Source organism: Osmia lignaria, chromosome 2, assembly GCF_051020975.1.
Source record: "Osmia lignaria lignaria isolate PbOS001 chromosome 2, iyOsmLign1, whole genome shotgun sequence".
NCBI classification, from domain to species: Eukaryota; Metazoa; Arthropoda; class Insecta; order Hymenoptera; family Megachilidae; genus Osmia; species Osmia lignaria.
This window is the reverse complement of record NC_135033.1, coordinates 7,554,460-7,567,240: the sequence shown is the minus strand read 5'-3', so window position 1 is coordinate 7,567,240 and position 12,781 is coordinate 7,554,460. Positions and strand designations below refer to the sequence as shown.

The 12,781-nt window shown below is 32.3% G+C and overlaps 2 protein-coding genes across 4 annotated transcripts; both read left to right on the top strand.

Moving 5' to 3' along the window:
* Nucleotides 1-1,121: 1,121 nt before the first annotated feature.
* On the top strand, nucleotides 1,122-4,427 carry LOC117607126 (uncharacterized). Of its 2 annotated transcripts, XM_076692275.1 has the most exons (5): nucleotides 1,122-1,561; nucleotides 2,454-2,718; nucleotides 3,135-3,378; nucleotides 3,589-3,929; nucleotides 4,026-4,427. In XM_076692275.1, exons 2-5 carry the CDS (start codon nucleotides 2,658-2,660, stop codon nucleotides 4,211-4,213), a joined length of 834 nt encoding a protein of 277 aa, XP_076548390.1. In that variant the 5' UTR covers nucleotides 1,122-1,561; nucleotides 2,454-2,657; the 3' UTR covers nucleotides 4,214-4,427. The 2 variants fall into 2 exon arrangements, with proteins under 2 accessions (XP_076548390.1, XP_034186304.2); XM_034330413.2 differs by lacking the exon at nucleotides 1,122-1,561 and having other exon boundaries at nucleotides 2,213-2,718.
* Nucleotides 4,428-8,765: 4,338 nt separating this feature from the next.
* Nucleotides 8,766-12,194, top strand: LOC117607121 (uncharacterized). Of its 2 annotated transcripts, none has more exons than XM_034330407.2 (6): nucleotides 8,766-8,927; nucleotides 9,528-9,725; nucleotides 9,950-10,609; nucleotides 11,392-11,437; nucleotides 11,518-11,577; nucleotides 11,637-12,194. In XM_034330407.2, exons 1-6 carry the CDS (start codon nucleotides 8,846-8,848, stop codon nucleotides 11,644-11,646), a joined length of 1,056 nt encoding a protein of 351 aa, XP_034186298.1. In that variant the 5' UTR covers nucleotides 8,766-8,845; the 3' UTR covers nucleotides 11,647-12,194. The 2 variants fall into 2 exon arrangements, with proteins under 2 accessions (XP_034186298.1, XP_034186299.1); XM_034330408.2 differs by having other exon boundaries at nucleotides 8,767-8,927; nucleotides 9,950-10,588.
* Nucleotides 12,195-12,781: the final 587 nt, after the last annotated feature.

The window sequence follows — 12,781 nt, the reverse complement described above, 5'->3', positions numbered from 1 at the left end:
GTTAAGAAAAATATAAAAAGAAGCAAGAATTCTCAAAATATTAATTCTGATGATTTTAACTCTCGGATGGCGGACCATAAAGAGAGCTCCAATTTTAATTTAAGTTCATATTTCATATTATTTTCATTTTCTAAATTTTACACTGTTTCTCCGAAATAGGATTAATATTAAAAGTAATTTAGAAAAAATAATGTAACTATTAATTATTACGTATTATGAAATTTGGTGTACAATTTTCATATGCAAGTGGTGGGAGACCACAGACCCATGTAAGTACAATATGGGACCCTTTTCCCTACATTGTCATTATTTCATAGGGATGTCTATGGGGAAGGGTGAGAAGCCGGGGCATTATCATTTTTCCTAAGAAGAATGACTTGACTTGAAACATTGTACTGAAACAAAACAGTTCCGGGAGAAGTGCAGTGCCACTTGCAATATTCAATGGCAGCGGCCACTTCCGGTACAGTGATGCAGTCACATTGTTAAGAGGTCGCTAACATTGAGTACTATTGAACTATGACACTTCTTAATTCGAAAATAATATTATAAAAATTATTCTTTTAAAAATAAGAATTTTTAATGTAATTATCTATCATTCTAAAAATAAAATCTATCTTGTACTTTTTCTTCGTTATCCTTGATTGATTATTTAAAGAAATCAAATGTTTTATTTCAAATAATTAATTTTCAGAAGCTTCCATAATTGTAACAAGATTTATTTAAATGGTAAAAATTTACCATTTTTTAATTAAGAAATTTGTTAATTACATTTCTTGAAATTGAGAATGATGGAGAAAAACAGCTATCAAATATCGTACAGAAATTTGTAAAAGACATCTAATTCATGTTGCAAAATAGAAAAAAGGTTGAAATTTATTGGTTTGTATAGTATCTAGATATTATCTTCAGATTATTCGCGAAAAAGTTAAAGAAACAGGAGAATGTTTCACAAAGTGATGACTAATATCTACAATTGTTTGTACAGATGCAACTGTACTTGATGTTGGAACAAAGCACCATTCTTTTATTCTTCGCATCTGTTTCTGTTTTCAAGAATTAAGCAATTGAAATTGATTTTTGTACCACATTTCTATACGATACTGTTGTTTATATAACAAAGCGTTCCATGAATTTAAAATCAAAATTGATATCATTTCTTATCGGTGACCCTAAAGATTATTTAATTTCACGTGAAAATTGCATCGAACAGTGCTTTCAGCAATTATAAGTGAGAAACAGATGATTTTACATAAATCCTTAATCACTTGGTTGCCAGATATATTTCTTGTAAGATCGATTGACGCTGTCGGGGAATACCCAATCGCGAAAGTTGATTACCTTCTGCGCATTAATCTACAGATGCTTTGGACAGCAGGCTTGTTCCCTTTTGCAGAAGCGTTTATTGTGCTCGAAGGTAAAGGAGTACTATACGTCTGGCTCTCGGGTTCAATGTCAAGACGTGTACCTGAGAGCCCGAGAACCACGTTCAAGAATCACAATGTAACTACAGTAAAGTGTGCTAATTCTTTTCCCCACTGGTTTCCATTAAAAAACAGAAGTAAGCCAATAATACTGTCATTAGCGTAGTTAGAATTTTTGTACGAGACAAAGCGGGGTACATTTCAAGCAAAATGTATTGAAAATAGTAATTGGAATATTTTCATTGAAATAAGATGGAATTTTGAAATTTACTTTATTTGACGGAGATGCCTACTTTAATCGCGTGTGTGCCAATAGCAAAAATTGGAATAATAATCATAATTTTATGCTACAACGCTTGATAAAAAATTAGAATGATTTGAACTAAAAAGTAATTCAATGATATTCTAACAATTAGTTCCAAAGACATATGTAAGACATTTAATCTTGTTAAATAATTAGAAAAACAAAAGTCTGTTAGTTAAAATCCATGACGTTCTTGTGATAATAATATTCCGGGTTCAAGTATGATGAAGAATAGGTGACTAATTGTAAGATGTATGTTTAAAAAACAAGCATTACGAATCAATGAAAAACCGTGAAATGAATTGACAGATGTAATATCAATTATTTTACGATTTATAGTATGTTCTTATAATCGAGTACTATTTCATGGATTTTCAATGACGTATTTTAATATAGCAATATTTTTCCAATAATTAGAATTATTACAAATGATCAATATTTAAAGCCTAAACTATAAATCTTTTGCCAAATTTCATATTTATGAATAATTTAATAGTACAACTGATGGGTTCAATTATATTAAAATTAATGACAAAAATTATGCAGAAAATCAGAGTACGAATTTCTAGGAAAATTTAAAAGTTAGAATTTTTTCAAGCAATGCTGTGTGGAACTCAGTTAAAATTGGACCTGGAACAAAAACCTAGGGCCCTCTCCATGGTCCGCTGTCCGAGGATTAATTAAGTTAACAAATATCTACAAACTTTCTACATGTATTTTGTTAGCAGGCTTGTGAAATAAACAAATGGTGGTTCACTGAAAATCCCATTTCTTTCGAACGTTCGCGTCACCGCGTGATTGTAACTCCATTCGTCGAAGAGTATTACGTGGGTGGACACACGATGAATATCAATAAGGACTTTAAGGTCGTTCATACTTATTGAAAAAGGGCGGAGAACAGTCACGCCGAAGTCAGAACGTTCTCAGACATGGACAGGAGCATCCTTTACATTGTACTATTGTGTTTCGTGCTGCTAGCAGTGTGGGCAGGTAAAAATATATTTTATCATATTCTTCGTAAATGACGATTTCTTCTCAGAAGAATATATCTCGTGACATGACAAGATCTATGACTTGTCTACTGATAGTGTACACTTTTTAACGCAAAATTTCATACTTTATCCAAATTCAAGAAAAAATATTAGGCAAACCTTCAAAAAACTGAAAGTGTCCTTCATATGTCGATAAAAAAAAGTGAAATAACGAGAAAGTGATTGTAGCACTGCATGTGCTTCCAGGAGTTATGCAACTAACGTTTGGAAAATTTTGTTTCTAGAGTGAATAATTTAGAAGTTATTTGAAATCGTTATGTTGTAAGACTCATCCTGTATGTATAAGAGCTAAAGGAAGGATTCACGATAAAAGTGTAACGAATGTGTCACGTGAAAACGTATTTCAATCCGTAGATGATCGTACTTCCCTTACAAAAGAAGTGGAACGACGATGGAACACACCACCGGAGCTTATACCAGAGCAACTCATCAAGACCTCTGATATGAAGAATGGACGATTGTTGTCTATTCCAATCGGAACAAATATCAACGTAAATGCGGGAAACAATGCGCATTCCTTAGGCTTTCAAATAGGGCCTGAAGGTGTTAGCTACTCTGAAAGCAACAGTTTTAATCGACCATTGTCTGAACTCACTGGGTATGTTGGTTTTTCTACTTTTATACAGAGATCCTTAGTGTATTATAAGTTAGAACAATTGATAGAATACTAAAATTATACTAAAATAAAACTGCGTATTGTGTTCACGTTAAGTGGAATCTTTAGGGTATCCGGATATCTTGGTAATAGAACAAACACGAACATTTTCGTTATTGACAAATGGATTAACCGAGACGCGTTTGCTTTTAGGAGCGTTTCACAAAGTCAGTCGATGTCATTAGCCGCAGGATTAACTGGAGCCTCTGGTGCCGTGAGTCAAGCTGTCGGTCAACATCATCCTATACATGGTAATCAAGGTAACGTGAACAGTCACGCATTTGGTTTCGGCAATGCGGCTTCTTCTTCATCGGGAAATGTCCAAAATGGACATGCATCCTCAGCCGCTGCATCTTCTGTCGGTTCCACAAATTCTTTTGCCTCGTCAAATGCCGGTAGCAGCCAGTTCCCCGAAGAAACGAGCATCCGGTTTCCGGGACAAAATCAGAGGCCACCGGTTTGGACCAATATTCATCCAAACGATAATAATAATGGTAAAATGAATTTTTAAAATATGTCCTATATTTGATGTCACTGATATATCCAAAGGTTTCACTAATTATTGTTAATTAACGATTGTTACTTCTTAGGCCATCAGCCTTCACGTACACCGAAATTGGACATCAACATAAAACCAAATCGCGAACAAAATCGAGGACCAGTTATGTTACACGTTTCGACGCAACAACCTAGATGGGATAATAAACAGCCACGAATTCATATACATAAGTGGCATCCAAGTTATAGATGGTATTATAACGATGACATACAAAGATGAATATAAGATTAGAAAAAAACTTAATTTTAGAGAAGTTCGCTTATTTCTTATCCATTGATTTGGAATAAGTTATTTTTACAAATAGTATTATAGTACAAGTATTATAGATATTTTTACATTTAGTGACATTTTTGTTGTAACATAATTACAGGAGAAATAGAAAGACTAAACATCTTTCTAAATTTTAAAAATTAGAGAAACAGTCTTTTATTGTTTTTTTTTTTTTTGTTCTTTTAAAGGATAGATACAAAAATGTATGTAGAATGATAATAAAAATCATTCATGTACTTTCAAAATCCTCTTACTTCCCTTTTGCATGTTTAAAATAATATTTCAGAAGAGCCTAAGTTTGTTTAAGGGTCATTAGGTTGAGCATCCTGTTTCGTTCGCAAATCACGTTCGGAGAATTAAATTCTGGCTCAGGTAAGTAGGCGAAGGAAAGGAGGAATGCCCAAGGTCAGATTATGGTCTTGAACTCATCGCGACATCTTTGGAATCACTGATAAATATCTTCTTTATACGGAGTAGAGCTCTGTTTTAACGACAATGATCGTCTGCACTGATTTATCAAAGCAAGGTAACTATAGATCATGGAATATCAACACTGACTGCAGTAGATAACAATTGCTACAGAGTTCTGTAAATTTAAATTTGAAAGCTTTAAAGTCATAAAACTATAAATATTTCATTAATAATATTAAAGGTATGTCAATATAGTAATGGAATTCTTTTACATATCCTTAAGATATGCAAAGTGAAAGATATATATTTCATTCAATTTAAAAAAAAAAGACAAGGAACAGAATTAATTTGTACACCCATCACGAGTTAAAGTAATGTGTATAACTAACTGTATGTAATATCAATTGTTTTGTTTTTTCAGTATACCAATTTACATTAATAAAGAAATATTCAAAGAATTTAGGTAGTCGAAAATTAACTCTCTAAAATGACGACATTAATAATATAACTAATAATATAATGTAACATGCATATGACAGACAGTACGTTCACCGATTGAATTCAAGGCTACGACACTGACTCACGATTATCCATTGAGAGAGAAACTCGTAAAAACCGTACCTCGGATAATTAGGGTCTATTAGCAGCGGATACCTTTGAGTAGAAGCTAAAGAAGCTTAAAATCCTTTTATTAGATTTTAACATCTCTCAATTTGATTTCTAACAGAAGTCTCGGGATAAGACCCTGTACATTCGACATAACAAATTTAATGAAGAGAAATATTTTGAATTCAGTGGCCTCGTGCTAATCTTCATACTAAGCTGACACTAATGATGTTGCTTAATGATTTTGTTGAATTTGCATGATAAAACATAGAATTTAGAAGTGTCATTTTAATACGATTTATAATAAAAGAACTGTTCTTTTATTCATTAAAAAAGTTCAGGAAAAATTTTAATACGTTTGATAGTTAAGAAAATTATTTTTTTATATCATTAGTTTATGTTTATGAGTTAAACTGCGCAGGTGATATTTCAATCATCAATAAGCAAGGTTGTCTATCCATCGATACGTCTAATGCATTTCCGGAATACAAGAATAGCAAATGACGTAGGTTAATAATGAACAAACCGTATAAAATGAGAAAAATGATGATTGCACTTGGAATTTAATTAAAAACTTTTCCTATAAGTTTTATGCAATATTTTGCAATAATCAATGATAAAAGTAAATGTAATAAAAATTTCATACACAAATTTTCATTATTACCTTTAAATACAGTGAAAATTAGAATTTAAATACAATGAAAATTGTATTCGTATTTTTCAATTATATACTAAATTTTATAATATTTAATAATTAAAAATTATATTACTACTCTTGTAAATTAGTACACATGGAAATGTAATTTTCATTGTGGGTCACATAGACCCCAAAAGAGACAGCAGGGTCAACACAAAAATATAATCTATTGTTTTTAATTTTTTGTGAAAAGTTAATTGCACTAAGATACCTCATTAGAATGATTCATAATGCAAGGGAACATTGCACGAAGTGACTAAGCTTGCTGCGATTCAGAAAATCCCCGTACACAAGTAAAGTATCTAATTTACCATTCGATTACAGGTGTAATTACATATCAAGATATTATCAGTGTTCGTCTACAATTAAGCTAATAAATTGTTTTTTGAGATCCAGTTTCTAGGAACACCGGTGCAGAAAGAATAGGTGCAATACCTACTTACTTCTTTTCTCCGTAACGCATTCAGTAAAATGAACAATTAACAATTTTTGTACAAATATTGAAACTCGCTATATAAATCACACCAAAATCGATATCCAACTCGCTAAAAAAAGAATTCTCCGTAACCGTACATTATACCAAAGTAAATTATTCGACTTTTATGTTAATTTTAGATTATGGCGTTGAAAGTTATGGCCGTTACTGTCAGAATTAATCTTAAATACTGATCTGAATAAAAGAGTAATGTTCCCAATCCTTCACATGTTTCAATCACTTATTCCAAGTTACTTATTTGCAATAAAAAATTTATACATAAAATGTCAGTGCAAATTAAATAAATAAAATTTTCTTTATAGATGCTTTATAGAAACATTAAAAAAAATATATATAAATGTACATAAAATCACAAATTTTTATTTTTATAATAATTGATTGGAAAAAGAAATAAATAATAGTTTAATCATTTTTTCAAATTAATAATTTGTCTGATTATTCATAAAAAATATTTTTGAATGTATGCAAGCTATTTGTTCAATTGTTATTAATAATGAAATATTTGTAAATAACCGTTTACATCAAGGTTTTGTTATTTAACAAATCACCCTAACGTGTGCACGTAAATGAGTTATGTACGAATGTGAAAAAATGTGAATGCAGGGTATAATAGGAAGACGACAATGACATAAATCAAGGTAGATTCATAGGATAATTGTAGCTCTTGTCAACTGTAAATTACTGTAGCAGTTCTCTTTGCTATTTTTATCTATACAACTACCTATTTCTGTTTACAAAATGTTTCAGAAACATCTTAATCTATTTTCCTAGAAAACATTGGACGTCTTTTATCAATGAAGTCACGTTGAATGTCACTTGGCAAATGACACTTGCAGTATGGTATAGTATACTTATGTATTCAAAATATGATAATCTTATTTTGCAATTTGTTTCACAGTTAAGATCGCACGAAGTTCATGTTGTTATAGATCACTGAATTACTCTTAAGTAATTACGTTATATTCTAATGATAAAAACATGTAGGTATTGCAATTTTAAGAAAAAAGAAAACATCAGTGATCTTGGGATCTTGCAAAATATTAAAATACTAAAGTTTTCAAAATTAAAAAAATTATCAGATAGAAAAATAAATCATGGGGTAGGTGAAGCTCTCATTCACCCTTCCAGAATTGAAAGAGTTTAGAATAATTAATAATTACAAAAATTGATGGAAAATTTTTAAATACATATGTCAATTTTTTTTTTTAATCATGACATACCCTGAAAAAATATGATGATCGAATTCCTTACTATTCATGGGTTGGATATGCTTCTATAGGCCAAGGTTACGGGAGATTAAGATTCTAAAACAGTCAACGGAAAGAAAAGATTGCAGTAGTCTGTTTGAATACACACGGAACAATTTGTACGAATCACACGGAATAATGATCTCATCATTTTGTTTAGAAATGTATGTAATTCATCTGTCTGGGTGAAATAAAATTATAGCGATAGATGTGGGGAACTTTTTCCCTCCTGTCAGAATTTTAATCATCAGACAGGTGTAGTTATTTTGATTTATTTCAGGAAAGAAAGTTTGTTCCTTTATGCCAGTAAATATTCATATTTATGAATATTTTAACCCTTGAACAGCGAAACCTGGGTCAATCGTGACCCAAACTTGCAAAATATTTGCCATCTCATATTTTTTAACAAAGAAACATATACACGAATTCGTCTTCCAAATGTTATTTCCAACCGCTCTTCTAATAATTTTTTAATATACACTAAGTACGAGAAACTGACGTAAGAAATTTTAGCAATAAAGTGTTAACCAGCCTAACACTGGTTATGTTTTTCCAGTTATCGAATATTCGATCATCACGAAGTAACATCAATTTTCTGTCTGCAATTAATGACGTTTATGCATCATCTTATCAAACACCGGGGTCAAATAGTCAACTTTTTAACTTCACTTCTGATCATATTAATTAAAAATGTACACTATCTGCATAGTTCACGCAATGATTCCATGTATCTACTATAACGAGCATGTATCACGAGTAATCGATGAAAATGGATATTCTTTTATTAAAGATATGTATTACTTCTGTATTCGACCACTAATTGCACTACCTTTGATTGCATAACGCGCGTCGTAATACAATATTAAACGTGTAGACCACGTTTAAATTGAAAACAACAACATTACTGTGCGTATGAACGAACGGAACTGGAATTCCCGCGGAAAAACCAAAAAGGAGAAGATGGAACAGTAGTGGGCTGAGACAGCAATGGGGAGGTGAATTCACGTTACTCGGAATGTTATATAACTATGGATTGAGCGCGTGTGTAAAGATCGATAGCTATAAAAGCAGTGAGATGAAAGATTCGAAGCACAGTGCATCATAAGAGTTTTAAGCTCTTCACAATGGCTGACCAAACGTTCAGCTATCTTAGGACACTGTTCCTACTTTCCTTTGTTACGGCCCTTTTAGGAGCACCAACTCCAGGTAAGAATACATACTCTATTGCAATATAACCCTTTCTCTAACCCTTTCTTCTTTACAGTATTAGAATTTTTATACGCTCAAGTAAAATAACATCATTCAGTTTGTTTTAATAATTATGATTATTAACTTTTTCTGGAGAATATACTTAATGTTTAATTAAAAAAAAAATTAAATGACTTATTTTGTTAGATCACATTTTGTAGCAATAGCTAAATTTTGAAACAATTGATAATTAAGAATTAAATTATCTTTTTCTTTCTAAATTACTTTTAATGCTTAATTAGGATTTTGACAATCCCTGCTTCTCCAATATCACCATTTTCCTTAAGGAAACCGTATTTGATCGTGAGTGCTTCGATATTGCTTCAGGGTACCTTAAGGATATTCCTATTTTTTCTTCCAATTAAAAGAATTAATAAATAATAATTAGTTAAATTGGTACATATAATGTACCTCAGTTAGTAATAAACTTCTTGTTTTGATACTAATTCATATAGTCTATGGATATTCGTCTGTTTTAATTACAAAAATAAATAACAATTGTTATATTTTAAAGACAATATCAGTTAAAATTCTAAGTGTATGTTAATGGATTTTTAGAAACAACGACGGTAGCATCTTCCGAAGTGGAAGAATATACTTTAGCGACCGAGCTGAAACCTCCTCCAGTACCGCAAGAAGAGGAGCATCAGTATCTATTTTTCGTAATAAATTTATATGGAGTGAAAAATGCAAGCGGTGAAACTTCGGACGAAATGTTCGAAAATGAAATCGCCCAGAAGGTTCCAGAATTATCAGGTAACCAACCAACTACTTATTTAAGAATTTTTCTATAAAAATAGTAAATTGTATAATAATCTTAACTATCATACTTACTAAGTTAAGACTAAAAAGTAATGTCTTCGTTTCTCTAAAATTAGTTTAAATAAATAAAACCAATTGGAAGAAATATTTTATAAATTTACAAGATCAATCAATTTTTTTTTTTTCAAAAATCTAACCATCAAATTTAATTGAACCAGAACCTTTAGCGACTGTACTGCTGGTCATCGAAGTTGACGACAACGATGAAGAGACCAACATTCCAGTGAATCTCAACGAAATCGCGGATGATTTGGAACATAGCGAAGGATTTAACGTCGAAAGAATCAACGATGCAGGTGAAACCAAACTGCTCAGAGTGAAGCTCGATAAGAGCGATGTAGAAGGCATGATGCCATCGAAAGCAAAGCTGGAAACGATGAAGAAATCTCGTAATAAGAGAACAGTGTGCTTGAAGTGCTCGGGTTCACCCGGAGGTGGACTTGGAGGAGGACTCGGAGGTGGATATGGAGGCGGATTAGGAGGCGGTGGTGGATATGGAGGAGGAGGTGGATTTGGAGGAGGAGGTGGATTTGGAGGAGGAGGTGGAGCAGGTGGTGGATACGGCGGTGGATCAAAAGGTGGATGCAAAGGCGGTGTAGGATGCGGAGGTGGATATCCAAGTGGTGGTGGTGGATATCCTGGAGGTGGAGGTGGATATCCAAGCGGTGGTGGTGGATATCCTGGAGGAGGCGGTGGATATCCCGGAGGTGGTGGATATCCCGGAGGCGGTGGTGGATATCCTGGAGGTGGATGCCATGGTGGAAATTGTGGAGGAGGTGGATATCCTAGCGGAGGAGGTGGATATCCTAGTGGAGGAGGTGGGTGTCATAGTGGAGGTTGTGGGTATTAACATGGTGGAGGTTTCACAATATATGTTTGAATCAACGAAGAATAGTGCAACTCAACAGACACAAATATTAAATAATTTGATATATCTAATTTGAAGTAAAGCATTACTATTTTATCAAAATATTTGTTTCTGGAAGACAACTGCTCATCAACAAAGCAATAAATAATTTTTGTTTCACAATTATTTTAAATTTCTTTTAATAAATATTTTCCGTTATATAATTCGTACGTTATATTAAACTTCTTTAAAAAGTGGTTTGAGAAGAAGAACAGCACAAATTCAATGGAAAGAAGCAACGCCGGATTAAGGGGAGGTCTAAGGGGGGCTACAGCCCCGGGCTCTGCCTTCCAGGGAACCACGATCTGAGCCATCCATTTATTATGTCAATAAATATTGACTGAAATTTTGTTCACCGTTGCTTCTTTTTCTATGATTAAATGTTATTTAATTTCATTTAGAATAAATTTTGGAAAACCGGTCCTGGAAAGGAGTTAATAATTTACAAAGTAATGCTATGAGGTAATTTAAAAATCAAGTACCACAAAATAATGATTAATTACTACTAACATAATGCTCAATGATTTTCATATGTAACTAACGATTCCTAACTACTCAGATCAAATATTTAATTATAAACTGAAAGTTTATGAGGTAATTGTGCAAATTTTATATTTGACAAACTTTCTAAACTTCCAGTTTTTTCTAATCAAAAATTTACATTTAAATGAACTATTGTTGTATTTATCACAGGTGGATATCCTGGACACTCTGGAGGAGGAGGAGGTTGCAGCACATGGTACATATTCAAAATTCACAACAATTTTAATATGCAACAACCTAATACCCCAAAAAATAATTTATTTTTCCTTATTTTAGTGGTGGTGGTGGTGGAAATTCGTACGCTTCAGCTTCGGCGCAAGCTCAATCCGGTAGCTGGTAAGCATACACTTATTTATCCATTTAATCGACAGATATAAACAATCGTGTTTTTACAGGGGAAAATAAACCAGTTGGAATTGGAGGGTTAGAGAAGTCATCAATTACCTACTGCCTGAAATGTTCTGAACAAAGTGATACGAACAAGTAATCTCATTAATTTTGCCACAGTGTAACGTTTGTCATCTTGATCACCTGATTTGTATAATTGTGCACAGAGAATAAAAGACGAAATAAGAAATACAGTAAACGGGTTTCGTTTTTAATGAAAGCACAGGAATAATCGTATTAGTTGGATTCAAGCGAGTTCCAGGAAATAATCTCAGGTTCCATTGGTGATTGATGTTCGTCGTTAAAAGAGGAAGAAGCGCAACCAGATAACGAACATCGTTTTTAACATGCCATGTGCATTGCAAGCCAGTATATTAATTCTTACGTACGATTCGCGAGTTACCTGTGTTTATGATAATATGATAATCGATCATGTGGATCATGACAGTTTTCATTCGTACTTTTGTTCAACTTGAGAAGCTGTTACCACCCCTGTGACTAATTTGTACAGAAATGTTAGAACTACTGAAAAGATGAATAAAAATATTTTTATATTTGAAAGATTATTTTAATACTTTTGAATGTATGAAAGCAGAGCTGGGTTGAATTCAGAGAAAAAAATATTAATGTTTAGTTTACAATTTGAATATCTCTGCAATGGGATATACATAGAATAGAAAATTGGTTCTTTTTCTCTTTAAATCCTGAGACTGAATAATATTGATAGCAATCGAATAATATCATTTTCCTTGGATAACTTTGATATCAAACAGGATATTCGATCAAGCATTATTATTAATCCGTGGTGAAGTGGAAGACCGGTTTAATTAGTCTTTCGATATCGTGACTGTTCCCTGAATCTCCTTGATGACTAAAGCTTCGTTTACGCATAACATGTTAGTTTCTTTTTTCCATGAAGTGAGCGAAGCGTTAAGGTTTTTCCTTAATCCTTGCATTCAGTAGGAAGGTAAACTACTATATAACTAATGACAGAGAAAGTTCATTTCGAAAGGTATATTTTTAAAATTAATTGACAATGAAAGTTGCATAGTTTATTAAAATATCTAGGTTTATGTTCATTAAACATAAAATTCTTGTTTTCCTAATATTCTTGGAACTTGCAGTCAAAAGAAATGAAATTGAAAGCTGAAAA